Raw genomic sequence first — 17,164 nt, 5'->3', positions numbered from 1 at the left:
GGTCGTACTTTAAATGTGAAGTTAGTCGTGCTCATGCGTATAGAAATATATCCATGCATCCATCCATTTTCTGATCTGCTTATCCTCTGCTGGAGCCTATCCCAGCTGTCTTCGGGCAGTGGGTGGGGGACACCCTGAAGCGGTTGCCAGCCAATCGCAGGGCACACATCCACGAACAACCATTGGCGCTCACCAAGGGACAATATAGAGTGTCTCATTAACTTATCGTGCATGTTTTTGGAATGCGGGAGGAAACCAGAGTACCCGGAGAAAACCCACGCAGGCACGGGAAGAACGTGCAAAATCCACACAGGAAGGCCTTAGGCGGAATTGAACACTGCACCTCTGCACTGTGAGGCCGCCAATAGAGATATCTATCTTTTTTATTTATTGATGACTCAAACTTTAGTTGGCATGTAGCCTGACACACGATTGTAGTGTCTGAAAGAAAAGAATGAGATCTTCATATATTTTATTCATACATTCAACCTTTGTGATAAAGCTCATATTGAAACGGGGCTGGTATTTCCTCAGTGTAATATGCAAACGTTACAAAAGCAAACAACAAGTTGCACCTCAGGCCAGTGCATTTATGCAAGCGCTAAAAGTGTTTAAAATTTGATTATTCTGTTTTCAGGCTTTCTTCCGCACCTCGCTCACGCTCTGCTTTTTAGATCCCCACAAACAAGGAAAGTCAACAAAGAGTTAGGCAAGAGTGCAACATTCAACAGGTCCTCGACAAAATCGTTGTTTCCTCGAAAACAAAGACTACTCAACTGTTTAATTAAAGCCAACTGTTAAGTGTGCTTCATGCAGAGAAAACAGCCTGCTGTTTAATGATCTTCTATTGTCTGTAGTGATCCTAGCATGTGGTGTTTAGGATTAACCCCCCCCCCCCCCCCCACACACACACACACACACACACACTCCCTTCACTCGAGACATCATCTTTATTAATGACTTGAATTTCCTTCTTAATCAATGTGGCATTATCCGATTCCCAAATGATGCCCGCTGGTCAAAACCCTCAACAAATAAGTGGTTGTCAAACCGCACTAGCTCAGAAAAGCAAAAAGGCCATTTGCCGTGATTTTTATTTTTTAATTTATCTTGTTGGAAATTGATTCAGCTGTTTAAGAGGAGGTTCTGCACTCACAGTGGTGCTTACTAAACAGATAGAGAAACGTCCCTTGCAAGCGACAAGAGAGGTTCAGTCAATACGAATCACTTCTACTGCAACGAGCTTTGTCTAGGCACCTTTTCATTTCACCACGATTGTCTCCGGTACTTGTACGGCACTTTACCTCCCGCTCATCTATCCGAAATGATGGGAGCTTTTTAAGACATACGCACAATATTTGTTTCATTCCTCTCCAAGTATGGAAAGTCTAAATGCAAGTAGCGGGCTGACCGCAAAACAATCGCGCTTGAAGATTCGGCCACCTTCTTAAAGACTCTCGAGCCGAGTGGATACTCGATCACCGAGGAGCTCGAGCCATCCGAGAGTAGAGGGCCTACTTTCTGTCTCCTTGCACCGAGGAGCATGATGCTGTTTTTTTTCCCTTCGCACACTAGCCAAACTGAAAAGAGGAGGTCATGTGATACATCTCCCTCTGAGAATTCTTTCCCCCTGCAAAACATTGAGGCCACTCGATTGTAACAATCTGCTTCTCAGTGAATATTCTCTCTGTTATGGGATAGAACAAGAATGTTTGTTCGCCGTTGCTCAAGTTTAGGGAGGGATTTCATGGAATCTGTGCACAATCAGACACCTGTCCTTGATGGTAGTTAGACGAGTACACAATGCACTGTGATATCTGTAAACATGCTCTCTCTCTCTCTTTCTCTGCCCCTTCAATACTCTTTCCAGAATACAAAATATGTCTCTGCCAGCCAAAAACTGAGCTCAATCTTACAGAATGTCCGTTTATGTTTTGGAAAAAAAAGCGCTCTTGTGAAAATGATGACATAATCTGGTCTACAAGGTTTGGCTTTGTGCACCAGTGAACTTGCAATAGTTTGGCAGCTGTTTGTCAGTGAGCAGGAGGGTTGTTCGAACACATCTTGAACTTGTGCTGCATTCAAACAAGAGCACAGAAGTTTAAAGTAATAGTCTACTTTTTGCCTCAAAACACTTCAACAACTCTTCCCAAACCTTCTTGTTGTTTTTACATGTGTTTCAGCATGAAAAATGGGGTCACTTTTTTCAATGCGGAGGTTGTTGTTTGGAAAGAAATTGCATAATTCACCCATTGGACTGAGGCAAGTAATTTTGTCATTGCATATCTTTACTAAAACCTGGATTTGTCTCTACATGACCTAAGTCTATTTGTTGTTTGAATTTGGCTGTACTGTACAGTTTAACTTGATGATGTGGAGTTGAAACATACCTCAACAAAATAGTTCCACCAAGAGTCATTTCCTTTCTTTCCAACTCTTTCCTTGTCTGCCTGACCAAACAAACATTTGCTCAGACCCTCTGCAATCCCCTCTAAGTCCACTCGAGCAGAGAGGCCTGCTATTTGCAGCATAACTGAGCTTGGAGAATTTGCTTTTAATTAAAGCCGAGATCCAGCACCCTTAGTTCAGGTGGGAGAGGAGAAGGGCCAAAAGGTCTCTGGATAAAACTGCTAATATTCAGCCAGGCCATGAACGAGGGAGGAGCTTTGTTCATGGTGAATAGTGGAAGATATCAGTTGATCTCCCACTGATGGAGCCTCGGCTGCAGAATAATTGCTTCTTTATAAAGCCGTTTAAGAGGCTCGATTCAAGTGATTGTTTGTCAAATGGGCATCTATGTGGACCGAGGGGCGGGGGTGTGTGGCACCAACCTAAGGGGCATGAAACTCAAATCTATTTTTGGTTTCTCTTGCTGCTTTGTGTGTCATTAGGATATTTCCAGCAATTCTCCTCATGATGCAGATTTTTGGGAACTGACAAACTTTTTTTTGCCCTTTTCTCTGTGGCCTCAATGAACTTTGTGCCCGCGGCCACCATGGAGCTATTATATTGTCTGTGCGTCTTTTGTCTATGTTACAAATGACTGTTTAATGGAGAGGCATCCTGACCGTCAATCACTCTCTTACAAAGCCACAGCTAAATGCTTCTGTGCAGCGGTCAAAGAGGAGGATTACATTATTTTTAGAGCCTTTAACTTACCTCTTTCAATGTAAAAGGTCACCACCGATCTTAATGGACCATTGAGTATTACCAGGATTACAATGAGCTGTTCTCCTTGCCATCCCGGGTTTAATTTTTAAGCTTCATATGCGGAGTTTAAATCGTCTTTCTGTGATTTTTTTTTTCATCCACTTCAATGACAAAATGTACTGGTATTTGAGTTACCCTTAGGCTTTGCTTGGCTGCAACGTGGGTTCAACACTGGAGTCATTGTAGGCCCACAAGGGAGTTTCTATAAGAATTTATGAAGCGTTCATGGGTGTCGCTTCCAAAATTTGCAAAAGAAAACAGTTATGAGAACTGTTCATCTGTTGCCTTATTATTGCATGAGAAAATTGGCAGACATACGCAGCGTCGGTAAGCAGTAAAGAAAAGCCTTTGGTTTTTTTCTCCATATATCTTTAAGACCCAACTTTGCTTGCAGGCTCTTTGCCACACTTGCATGGATAAAAATGGCACTGGGGAGACATGACCCCCCCCGCCCCCTCACCCACACACCCCTCCCCCCACCCACCCACCCACACACACACACACACACACACACACACACACAATTCATGACGACTGCATCATCATCCCCTCCCATTTCATTTCAAAATGCAGTGGCAGATGTGTGCCACGGCCACGAGCACATGAAATTGAGATTTGGGCGCAAAAACTTTTTAAGTGAAGTCATGCTAATTTTGATCTTGAAAGATTGACTGGCCAGATATTTTTGCAGCTGACTTTAAACACAAGTCAAACTCAGTCATGACGCTAAATTATAAACACTAACAGTGAGTGAACAATAATTCAATATAAGGGGTGAATGAACACGTCTATTACTACTACAAGGGAAATACAGTATTAACATCTAACATTAACATTAAAAACGTAATTATAGCTTCTGACTATTTACATAATGCCGCTTGGCATGCTGGGAAATCCAACATTAGTTTTCGCCTACGCTAGACATTTTGACTGCACAAGAATGTGTGTGTGTTTTTTTTGAAAGACTTCAGAATGATATTTTGTGGGGTTTTTTCCTTCTTCTTTTTCCTCTCTGTGCTCATTGCTCCGAACTTGCTTGCATTCCAAACTGATTGTCACCATACATAGATAGAGCTACATGAACATTAGATATGACCTCTTTTGAGCTGCGTGTACTTCCATATTACATTTGATGAAGCCGGGACTTGGAGCGACGTGCAGACTGGCCGCCATCTTGAACCGGGAGTCCTGCGACGGTCCCGCCCCTCCACATCCTTTATTTCTTTTTGAGACCATGGGGGATGAGCACAATTCAAAAACTCATAACTCGCTGAATCTTTCAGCAATTTTCATGCGGTTTATCTGTTGAAAACGTCTGAAGTGGCGACAATACAAAAACGATCTGTGTGCATTGGAAATTGTTCTTCACTCAAAAACCTTTCTTTTAAAGGAAATAGCAAGCTGTATGTGATTGTGTGCAAGTCTAGGGAGTGCAATGTATATATATACTTTTTTATATTTTTATATTTCACGATACACTTGGGGGTGGAGGCTCCTGCAAAATCTCATTGTAACAAGTGTGCAATGACAATAAAGTATTCATTCATTCATTGAAAAATAGACACCAGATAGATGCGATGAGACTCACATGTATCCAATCTTAATATGAAATATACAGTCTTTAATAAATGTAGCACAGTATACCACAAATGAAAAATAGAAAAATCCCATCTGCGCCCAATACACAACACGTCAGTTGAGCCACTTTTGAGTTTAGCACCGTGGTGTCGACACGAGACACCAAAATGTTGCATTTTGCTTGTTTGTTGGTTTATGGTTTCCGTGTATGCACACCCATTTTAAGCTGCCTCTCCAGAATTGGCTCCACGGCTGCTAAAGAAGTTATTGGAATATTTTTAGGAGTCTTGATGAAAGGATTTGGATCAGAAAACCATTTCAGAAACTCCTGGGACTTGAACATCTCTATGTTTTGTGATGTAGGCTTTCAACTCCATTGTTGAGTCCTTGTGGAAAATATGTAAATATGTGCTATTTTGCTCATGGATCGGGCTATTTTTCTTTATTGTCCTTCTGGAGCAGAACTGTCAGAATCAACCAGTTCAACTCAAGTGTTACAGTACAGTACAGTACGCACACACACACACACACACACACACACACACACACACACACACACACACACACACACACACACACACACACACACACTGTGGAGGATGGCGGATGCTTCATCTCAAATAACTCCAAATTGCAAAACGGTACACTTCAAATATCGACCCATTTAATTCCCAGTAATCAAGCCATTTAGTGAGTGGTAATGTGACAAACAAAACCATTTATGTCTTTGTTCGAGAAGATGATAGGGATATTCTACTGATGAATAACAATTAGCATGACCGACTCTGAAGTGGAGGTGAATGCCGTCTGCCGCAAACATCTTCATCTTCAATTTGGGAGTCAGATCTAATAAATACATTTAAAAGCCCTTCAAAGCTTAAAAAAGAAAATAAAAAGCTTGTTACAACGTGACACAATATAGAAATTCTTACAAAAATTGTTGACTGATGTGTTTCCTTTTGAGTGGCCACCAGTAATTAAGCATATCAGGCATCAAGCCAAACACTAATGCAGGCGCGCACTGAGATCAACCATTTGTTTAATTAAAATGGCTTACGTGAATAAGGCGAGCCAAAAATGTAGCTCGACTGTCTGTACCTTGCTGATGCAGAAAGAATGACTACGTTAGCTTTGTGATCCTGTTGTTGTGGGCAACAGCCATGTCCCCACTCCCGGTTTCAGGGGTCTTGCACTCGGTCGAGCAAACATCTGCGCTCAGCGAGCCACTTGAGTCTGCTGTGCACACGCTTGGCATCCAGCTGTCTGCTCGCCTTTCATTTTGACATATGCAACTGCTGTCCGTTTTTGGATCGCAAAGTGCTTTGTCTTACTGGAACCGTAGTTAAGATTTATATTGCTTGGCTCTGACAGCAAGTTAGTGTTCTCTGCTCGCAGTGTCAGAAATACTTCATCATATGAGTTTAATTAAACTAAATCATGTGTGGTGCTTTTAATGAAGAATCCATTTGCTGCATTTTTGTCATTTGAATGTGAAGAAGATGGCCATAAACATAACTGTTAGGACATTTGCTGTTTCGGAAGGAGCAAAGTGATTGATTTTCATTTTGATTTGATTTGAAAAAAAAAAAGTTTCTAATGTGCATTGGCTGGCCTAATATACGAGTAGAATGGAGAGACGCTCCCTGGGGTGTGGAGGAGGCTCAGGATTTTGGGAACTACGCTCTTAACTGTTGTGCTCCTGGGCTGCTGAAGACGTCCTATGTGCCACAGTCATTCATCTCCTCCCTGTGTCTTGCCGCCTGTCCAGCTGATATCTATCGCCCGAAAAGATTGCTATGTTACCAGCGTAACCCTGCGGGTTGACCTACTGATGAATTGAAAAGAAGAACGTAACACAGTATGCAAAGTGCTGATTACTCCATCCATCCATTTTTCGAGCCGCTTTCTCCTCACAAGGGTCGCAGGGGGTGATGGAGCCTATTCCAGCTGTCTTCGGGACAACCCGGTTGCCAGCCAATCGCAGGACACAGTGGTGATTACTATCACCTGAATATAATTTACAGTTGAAATAGAAGCAATTGTGAAGCTGAGTGAAGATCAGCTATGAATACAAGCCATTGGCCAAACATTGGCTATATTACACCCTTTTTACCTGAAGAAGAAAGAAACCGCTGATATACTGAGTAACAGATGTGAAATGCATAGACGAAGGAAAACCAAAGCAGTCGTTTTGAGAGCTGTAAAGTAAAACCACTGTCAGAAAGAACCTCCATGAAAATGAGCAAAAGTACCGATGCGTCACTACAAGATGCCAACCACTCATTAGGCAGAAGAATATGACTAGAGTGTCTATTCAGATACTTTTGCTTCCATAAAATGTTGTGCAAATAATTCTCTAAAGTTGTGTATCCGATTCAGACACATACACCGGGGAATAAAAGTTGAAACGCTGATCTCGTGTGTCATCCTCATCTTTTGATGTTAAACCCCAAATAAAGGAATTGGCCTCACTGTTAATATATTTTTGGAGGAGAGTGGAGATGCTCCCAAGAGGTCTTGCAACTTCAACAAAATCTGAAATGTTTTAAAGTAGAGCGAATCATCTGGCATCATATCTGCACAGGGGTGGGTCTTGGCGCATATGAAAAATTCCTTTTTCACCAAAAAAAAAGAAAAAATGGTGAGTTGGGAATTGACAACATCTGTCGATACTTATCTAGCTGGATAGTTAACTAGAGTGATAGCTAAATAGATCTACCTATGAATAACAAATTAAGAATTATAATTATTAATTCATAACTTCTAATTTGATGATATTAGTCCGATGACAAAAAAAAAACAATCTGCAACTGCTCTAGATTCAACTTTTCTGTTAAAAATGAAATGAATTTTCCAGGGTAAATGAAAATCTGTAGATACTTAACTAGCTAGACAGCTAGCTAGAGAGTTGACACTCTCTAGATAACTAGAGAGATAGCTAGAAAGACAGACTTATAAATTAACTTCTAATTGCCTACATTAGTCCAATGATTAAAAATCTGCAACTGCTACATGTTCAGGTTTTCTGTTTAAAATGAAATGAGTTTTCCAAGGTCAATGAAAATGTTCACGAGAGGCTATTGTCTCCAAAAATTACTTTCGCCGTTAACACATATTCATCGTGCCCTATTTCCATCATTGCATTGTATTCTCTCGTATCTCCGTGTTAAACGCTCAGATGTCAGAAATTGCAGACACAAAATGACATTTTGATAGCTTTTTATTGAGATGCCGTCAGTCACACAAGTGATATTGTGTTCCCGTGAACACCAGATGAGGTGTTGATCTGTAGTGCTATCTTGCTCAACTCCAGTCTCCATTCAACAATGAGTCCCGAGATGAATACGAATAATATTTATGGGTTGACTTGTGGCACCATTTGCCTGGAGCATGAGCTGAGCTGGCTGTCAGCCCGCTCACCAAAGATGAACTTTGACGTTAGCTCCCATAAATCCTCTATGATTAAATATTTGCTGGCTCATTTAATATGAATGTGAATAAATGGTCAGGCGGTGGGTTCATGTCCGTTCTGCTGCAGTAATTGCCATGATTTGACAAAAAGACCTCCATGGCACATCGTCTCTTTCATTTCCTCCCTCTCGCTCTTCCAGAGATGCGGTCAAGTCGTGACTTATTTTTCGTTGCTGCTTTTCTGGACTAATTGAATGCAATTTATATGTGACATGTTCATAGAGAATATGCATCTAGGAGCACATTTGAAATACCGTACTTTGTATGGGGCGCTGTTAAAAAAAGGGGTCTGTACATGCACAGGGGGCTAATTCCATGATTCATCATGTCCTTGACGATTCCCTGCGTTCTTCGTCATTGACAAAGCTAAGAAACTATTAGAATACATTAAAGTGTCTCACAGTATTCCTGGAGGATACTGTGGTTTTACCTTGAGTAAGGCTGAATTTTTCAAGCTGGGGCAGTGTTATGATGTTCAAACGTCACTCTAAAATGTGCATGCTTCCCTTCGGACGTTATCATTTCCACTTATTCTAAAAGTTAAACAAGCACACAAAGAAGTCCTAATTGTGACTGTGGATAACTCGTAAACATAAAGACAAAAAATATCTTGTAGTATTTATTAGCATTGGTTAAGTTAGGTGTTTTAAATAATATATCTTCAAATGATTCGGATTTTGGTTTCAAGTTTGAATTATCTATTGTTTAGCGTATCCAAGAAGTGTACCACCGTCATTGTTTTATGGCAGCAGCAAATACAGAAAGAAGAAGAAAAGAGGGGCGGGGGGGTCATAAAAGGGGCAATAACAAAGAAGAAGATGGCAGATGCATTACGGTGCTTATGAAACTTGACACAAGATAACCCAAATGACGGCAGCATTTTTTTCACACGGAATCAAACCTACGCAAGGCGTAAAACACCATACCCCAGAAAAGTCACAGTGATTCCGAGGTTTAACAGGATGGTCAAACAAACCCGACTGCAAGAACACTGGCAACAGGAAACTAGCACCAGACCAGGACACACATACGCTGGGACGGTGGCGCTCGGCGATGAATTTGATACGGTGTCTTCCTGTGGTTTCAGCTGCACATAAATAGCCAGCAGAGAGTAATCAGAAACAGGTGCACCAACGCTCACCACGGAAACTGGAGATATACAATCACGACCACTACATGTAGGCATAAATAGATATTTAAATAAAAGAAATGTATCCTATGCCTGAGAATGTATTTTAAAAAGTCACCTGGTTGGGAGCAACATATCAAATCAAAATTCTACATAAACACCCCAATTCAACATCAAGTCTGTTTGCATTACGTTTCATTAATCATTAAATTTTGTAGGGGTGTTACATATGTGATAATATAGTTGGGCTGTTGCTGTTAACAATTTCAGCTTTGTCAAGAGTTTGGTTGCTTGTTCGTTGCATATTGTTGGATTTAAAATGACACTTGTTGCAAGGCTTTAAGTGTGCCTCTTCACCGCAGTATTTCCGATCACTGTAATTCTATGAAATTTTCATACCATTTCATCTTTAATTGGGTGTGAAGGAGAGTTAATGTTGAGTATAGAAATCATAACCAATGGCAATCATATGGCTGAGGGAATTCAGTCCATCGAGGAACCACCAAGAACTCCGTTACTGAACCCTGAGGGACACCAGCATTGAAGCTGCAAGGTATGCAGGGGGATACAGAAATCCCCAGTTGAGAAAGGATGGAGTAGAGATGATTTATTGTATCAAAAACTGCTACTCCTTATGATATTTTCCCAGCCACCACCAAATAGCCAAAGATGGTAACCACTGTGATAACGCATCACACTCTCAACGAAAATGCACTTTTGCGTTCAAACTGGCCAGACGAAGTGTCAAATTACACAAAACTGACTTACAGCAGCAGTCTCATCTGAAGTTAAATTAGATTTTTCAATGTGGGTGATTTTGAAATCTTACCAGTAATGTAACTGCGTGTGTGGCCTTGTTATACAATGTGAGCGGCAAAGTGAATAGCAATGCTGTCTCCACGATTCTTCATCTCTTTTCATCCGACATGGACCTTATGACCAAAGCTCTTCCTCCTCATTCAGCTATATCTGGCTAATGAAAGCTAAAACATGAAACTAAATTCTTGTCCTGCAAGCTGCTGTAAATGTCTAAATAGTGTTTCCGATGATGAAGTGCAATGTTTGTTCGCATGTTTCATTCATGGCAACTGTAGGGTCCCACGCTGAGCTGTGATTCACTTTTCTCCAAGACAAACAAATTACAGGATTTGCGACAACGGCTTACTGTTGAGCCAGTTAGTCTTGCAATATGAATCATTTGTACACTCAGTGGGCAAAGTACTGACACAGGGCTGAAAAACTGCCATGGTTACAGAAAGAGTGTGGGAGTTCGTTTGCAAACTATTTATACAGCTGTATTCTATATGTAAATTCATCTCATCTTCATTGTTTTGGGATTCATTGCCTCATAGGCTGTTTGCGTGGAAGGGATACATAAACCTTTCAGATAACAATAATTCCAAGGATGATATACTGTTTTTATTCATTTAATGGCAGGGTGCGCGATAAGATCAATACTTCGCATGTCTGCTGAATACATCTTAAGCCGGCTGCAAGACAAAGTTTGCACCAGGCCATTGTAGTCATTGTAGCCATTATACCTTTTTTTGTTGTTTGTTTTGTTTTTTTAACCCTCAGTCCTTGCAGGGTTTAAACCATACAGCACAATAATTAATGAGAGGTGAAAGATAGCTCTTTCACAGTGTTAGCCGGCTGCGTCTAAAGCTACGTTGGATAGAAAGTGGTTGAAGCTAGTTGTAGTCATAAAATAGTTTCATTATTTTAATAAAATTGTAGACACACTTGGCACAACATCAGAGGTAGTTTTTTTTTGTTTGTTTTCTGTAATGCCAACAAGCCATGAACCGTATTTTCCACACTAAAAGGTGCACTGGATTATGAGGCGCACCTTCAATGAATGGCCTATTTTGTAATTTTTTTCATATATTGGAGGCACCGCATTATAAGACGCAATCTACAATGCATCCGTTACATGGAGCTACACTCAAGTAAATGCCAACAGAACGATCAGACGTCAGTAAATCGTATTTAACAAGGCAGCGACACAGTTCACTGAACCAACAGCAAGTTATAACATTGACTCGTTAACATTGAACTCTCTTGCCGCTGCTCTATTTCCTTGTTCAACTGCGTAACCCGATCGCCTTAAGTTTGAACTCTGTGTTGTAAGCACGTCTCTAGCACGGAACCATTTTGGGGTTGACATATTACCATAATAACCATACACAAGGCGCATCGGATTTTAAGGCGCGCTGTGAGCTTTTAAGAAAATGGAAGGCTTTTAGGTGCGCCTTTTAGTGCGGAAAATACGATATTTATACTTCTTTGATTAACAGTGGTGGTCCCCACATGATCCACCCACCTGTAGGCTCGAACACACGGTGCCACCATCCTCACACTTTGAGAGCTGTGTGCATTATCACTCAACTAAAGCCCGGACTACCACTGTCAGCCAGCTAGTGATGATTTGGGGTGCCATGCCATCTGCTGCTTTGAGTACATTGTGTTTTCAAAAGTCCATACTCAACGCAGTCATCTACCATGAAATTCTAGAACACTTCATCCTTCCCTCTGCTGACAAGCTATTTGGAGATACTGATTTTATTTTCCAGCAGGACCTGGCGCCTGTACGCACTGCCAAAGGTACTAAAAGCTGGGGTTCAATGACCAGGGTATTGGTTGTGCTTAACTGGTCAGCTGAGCTAAAGCCGATCTCAAGGGTGCTGTCAAGAAGAAGATGAGAGACGCCAGACCCAACAATGCAGATGACCTTAAGGCAGCCTTCAAAGCAACCCCGGCTTCCATTGCACCATTGCTACATCTGATCACTTCCTTTCCACCTCATCTTGATGCAGCATTTCATACAAAAGGAGACCCAACTAATTATCGAGTGCAAAGAAATGAATATACATCTCAGAAGCCTAATATTTGTGCTTAGAATGGGCTTATTTTATTGGTCTTAAGTGACATTCCAATTTTGTGAGGCACTGAATTTCGGGTTATCATAACCTGTAGGTTAGAAGCTAATGTTTACATGCAGAGGTGTTTTTCTCCCCTTTCGCTGTTCAAATTGTGAACATCCCATCACATCACATACCATGTAACTGCTTTAAAAATCGTCATCCTATGACAGATTGCTTTTTTGGGGGGGTTCTGAATGTAGAAATGGGATTTGGCCGCTGTTCACTGCAGGGCCTGATATTTTCTGATGGGATACAGGATCTCGACCACCTCAAAATCCATTTTTATTTATTTGCCTTATAAAAATCTGTTCAGGTAGCAGCCCCTCCAGAAAAAAACACTGTAATAAATAAACACGATGCAATTACTTAATTGACTGATTTGGCTGTGCTTGATTAATTTTTAAAAAAATTGCAAGTGGTCCTTCGATTTTTCAGAATGTGGCCCTCGGAGGAAAAAGTTTGGACAGCCCTGCCATAGAGTCTCAAATTAAGCACTGACAGCGCATTTCTTTGCCATTTTTTTTCCTTTCAAATGAACAAATGAGACTCTAATGGACATTTTAAATCCCGCTGGCCTGACCCCATTAAAGTGATTTAGTGATGCAGTGACCTGTGACACTCATCATTTTTAAGTTCAACATTTAGTGTTTGGCATTTTGGAAATGAATTTGACCCTGGAAAAGATATTTGGTCACAGTGAACCCAATTAAAATGCAGACATTAGTAATCAAAACCCTTTTAGATGTATGAAAGTTATTCGTAAGGACACACAAGTAAAGTTTAGCCATTTAGCAGTCAAACAGGGCGAGGGGTGTCTTTGCAGAACGCTGCCCAGCAGACGGTAAAATAGCTGTGCGGATGGGGGTGCCGGTGGGCCAATGACAGTGAGGTCTCAGGTGACAAGCACTCTGCAGATTTGTCCCGGTGGCAGACAAGAGTCACTAAGTTGAGTGTCCCCTTGAATACCCTGGAAAATTCTCAGTGGAGCGTTGTGTTACACCTACCAATTATCGCCTCCCGGACTCTTCTCAGAACAGGCAACTTCTTCGAGGGAGGCTGCAGGACTCCCACACAAATGCACCAATATGCCTATGATAGATTATACGCGCATAAGATAACCTTTATATCTTTTACTTTATACTTATTTTTGAAACGATAAAACAGTAAATAATTATGGGCAGCTGGATGGATAAACGGGCTTTCACTTGTTAGGCACTTTTTCGCCTACAAGGCACTCAAAGGACTTCACACTAACTCCTCCTTCACCTACACAAGCTTCAGGAGCAACTGGGGGTTCTGTATCTTACTCAAGAACACTTCAGCATGGTCACGGGCTGGGGATCAAAGCCGATTGAAAGACAACCACTCTTCCACTCAGCCATGCCAGCCGACCTAGCGAGCTAGCTAGCTATCGGTGGGCTAGCTAGCGAGAGAGGGAGAGAGAGAGAGAAAGAGAGAGTTTAACCCTTTCGGGGACAACGGTTACTACAGTGGACAGCTTATCATGTTATCAGGTTCCAGAGTGCATGAAAGGGTTAAACTCAACAGAATTTTCCAGAGCAAATGGAAACGTTCACAGGCCATTGTTTCTACAAAGTACTTTCTTGGTTATGAAATTTATTGTACCGTATTTTAGTGTGTACTGTGTCATTAACTGTGTGAGGCACAGTCTTGAGACTGATTCTAAGGTACATTTGGCTCCATATGAATCAAGATGTGCCATCCGTGTTTGTGACAAACACAGATGAAGTATAACGAAAGATCACTCGCAAATAACTAGCATATTCTATGTCAAAAGGTTTCAATTCCTGAATGGTGAATGATTTATTGTGAAACCTCTTGAATTAAAAATTTGGTCGTGGCTGTAGCTCATCCAGAAGGGCTTGTGCTTTGCTCTTTCGAGTCCCGCTGCGCAAAAATGCTGTTCTGCATCCTCACTACTGTCGGGGTGCCCTTGAGCTGGGCTCAGAGGCACAGTCACCTTTTGTGCATCCCATCACTCTCGCATTTCTCTTTGCATGTGTGTGGTCTGGTTCTCTACGCGCTGTGCAACAAAAATATATGCAGCAAGGAGAATTTATCCTGAAGGGATCGTAATATCCATTCATCCATTTTTTTTGTATCCTTTATCCTGTTGAGGGTTGTGTGGGGGGGGGGGGGGCTTAACCCTCCTGAATAGGGGTAGTCAGCTTCTTGCCAGTCAATCACAGACAAACAGAGTAAATGACCATACCATTACCAACTGTAATGGTGACCTTGCCCTGTTGATTATTTCGTTCGAAATCCATTGTGGTGCTGTGTAAAATGCGCCGGGCAAAATCATAAAAACTCACAGATATAATTGTGAATAACGTGCTTTTGACTTCACGCAGATACTTGCAGTCAAAATATGTTGTTATATCACATTATTTTGCCGAATCTCATCTTTGAATTGAACACTTGCAGCGTTTCACTTGTAAAGAGCTTTTTAACATTGCTGTCGAGTCTCTCAAATGTTGTAAATGCCTCTTCAGTCTCTAAACATTATCATCACCTCGTCATCTTGACTGAGAATGTTTTTAATTTCTGCGCAGTCCCACTCCCAAAAGATATTAGCGAAAGTGCCAAAGGGTAGAGTTTTGTTTTTGTTTTTTTCCCTTCCGGCTTAACCCAGTTTATGAAAGACAACGTACTTGTACAACTTCAGCTCCTTGAAGTGAAGCTTTCCGCCTTTTTGAATAATAACACTTTCACTGTTTTTTTTTTTTTTAATTGCCTGGATTGCTTTCTTTTTTTATTTTTTTTTTACTGCGTTTGCCACGCTGTTTCAGAGGTTGGCGGAAGTCATTTGGTGTTGCTCATGCGAAAAAGCCCACTCCGCTCCACTTATTCCTCAATTTTTGTGTCCTTTCTGCAGATGGTTAGTCACGCCATGACTCCCTTGGATTCCCGTGAAGAACCGTCCACTCAAAGGTGAAAGGATTTCAACCCGGCCACTAAATAAAACCCTCTTCTTGTCGCACAGTGTGGGAGAAAGTGCCGCAGCGGTGCCGGGATGGCATTTCTGTAGGCTGATAACTATCGTGGAAGCGGTGGTGAGTGATCATCTTTCACTCTTTTCATTCTGGATGTGCGGAGCAAGCACTCTGAGCTTTGCTGTCAACAGGAACCAGCAGACAATTCCACTCGCATGAATATAAGAACCTGACAGGTTCAAGTTTGTTTTTTTTTCCTCTCGAGACTCAAGACGCACACGGAGGAGGATTCTTCATGCCGTCGTTTGGATGACCTTCGTACCAGATTAACACCTCCCAACGGTTTACATTTTTATGAAGATTTTCGGCCGCTGGGAAGCAGGGGGAACTGTTCCGAAGTCTTCTGCTTTATGAGTGTTGGTCACCGGGCCGACGCGCTCCAGTGGCAGGCTGAGCCAGCATGGCCAAACCTCTGCTGAAGATCCAGCGTTATTTCCGCAGGAAACCGATCCGCTTCTTCACCCTCAGCTTGCTCTACCTGACAGCCGGAAGCCTCGTCTTCCTGCACGCCGGCATTGGCGGCGACAGCTGTTGCGGAAAGCGAGAGATGCGTATATACACCGTGGTGGCTTCTGAGATGGGCAGCCAGATCACATCGTCAGACAGTGGAGGGCTGGGAATCGTGAGAGTATTTAAGGAGACTCGCAGGCATGGACGGGGTTACGCCCCCATGTGGAAAAAAAAGGCAGGGCAGATAAAAGAAGGCAAAGCTGGAGACCACACCAACAAGTGGAGCCCTGCGGCGAAAGCCCGCAACGCGAAAGAGACGGACGACGCAAGAGGTGGGTTGCACTCCAACAGATTGTAGTCACGTACATAAGCAGTGAAGTTTGCATATTTCGCTCGCCGTGTATACTGTCTTGCAGGCAAAATTAATGAACAGGAATCAAACTAATACCGCGCCTCTTCACAACAGAGACCATAAATCACATTTTCTCCCTCACCGGCCCACTTTGAAAAAGGAGAATCATCACCATGTGCTAATTAATCTGTGGAAATTCTTGTAATCAAGCAACTAATTGTAACCATTTCAATAATAATTCCATCTTGTGTTTGTGAAGTGCCTAATTACATTTTCCAACAAATTATCAGATGATTCGGCATTTTTAATGTTCTTATACATTATACATACCCTGGCAGCGTTTTCAACCGCTGTATGTTAATGCAACATCGATCCAAAGTCATCTCTGATTACAAACCACACAAAATGATCATGATTAAACATTTGTAGCCGTGTTGTAAGTCGGGCGAGCACCATGACGACGATTAAGATCTCATTTGCGAAAACCTCTTGAGAGTTCTGCTCCGCCGTGCTTCCTTCAGCTGTGCTGCGGCGCTGCTACTCAGACAGCTGAAGAATCACAACATCTAAATAACTTAATAGCAAGGTTCACGGCATCTTCATAAACTTGGTGGCTGCAAATTTCCCTCACTGCGGCGCTTCATAAAACTTGCTCTAAGAGGCTTATTTTAGGAGGCAAGTGTCTGTTCAGGCTCCGTAACTGACATTTAATAACATCAATATCCCGGCAAAGCTTGTGAGTGTCGAATTTAACTTAACCGTTGGTTAATTTAGCTGATTGTAGTCATTCACTTTTGGCAATTTTAGATATTTGTCCTCTTTTCTGTCCATCTCACTCACGTCTGCCGGGTCAAAATTAAACATTGTGTGCTGCAGCAGATTGCGTAAATATTTATTAATGGGCCCTTCGCAATGTAGCGCTTCCGGCCCTGCCGTCCATGCAGCTGGATACGTTAGTGCTTTCCAACCTTCACTTAACTATAGCACATATTTTTTATTTGAAATATCTTGCGGCACAACACCAATCAAAACTGTC

General features: G+C 41.9%; 1 protein-coding gene across 4 annotated transcripts in view; it reads left to right on the top strand.

Annotated features, from left to right (window-relative positions):
* Positions 1-17,164, top strand: part of wscd2 (WSC domain sialate O sulfotransferase 2) — a 49,830-nt gene that overhangs the window by 15,667 nt on the left and 16,999 nt on the right. The window contains exons 2-3 of one of the 4 annotated variants that reach the window (XM_086111864.1): positions 15,317-15,386; positions 15,532-16,108. In XM_086111864.1, coding sequence (XP_085967990.1) covers positions 15,727-16,108 — 382 coding nt within the window. In that variant the 5' untranslated portion in view covers positions 15,317-15,386; positions 15,532-15,726. Of the gene's footprint in view, positions 1-15,208; positions 16,109-17,164 lie in introns of all 4 variants that reach the window. The other 3 variants (XM_086111860.1, XM_086111862.1, XM_086111863.1) reach the window with 3 other exon arrangements.

The sequence above is a fragment of the Hippocampus guttulatus genome, chromosome 5 (assembly GCF_054856545.1).
Source record: "Hippocampus guttulatus isolate MCC_2025c chromosome 5, RoL_Hgut_1.0, whole genome shotgun sequence".
In the NCBI taxonomy this organism is placed as follows: domain Eukaryota; kingdom Metazoa; phylum Chordata; class Actinopteri; order Syngnathiformes; family Syngnathidae; genus Hippocampus; species Hippocampus guttulatus.
Note: the sequence above shows the minus strand (reverse complement) of the source record. Positions and strands in the feature narration are given on the sequence as shown.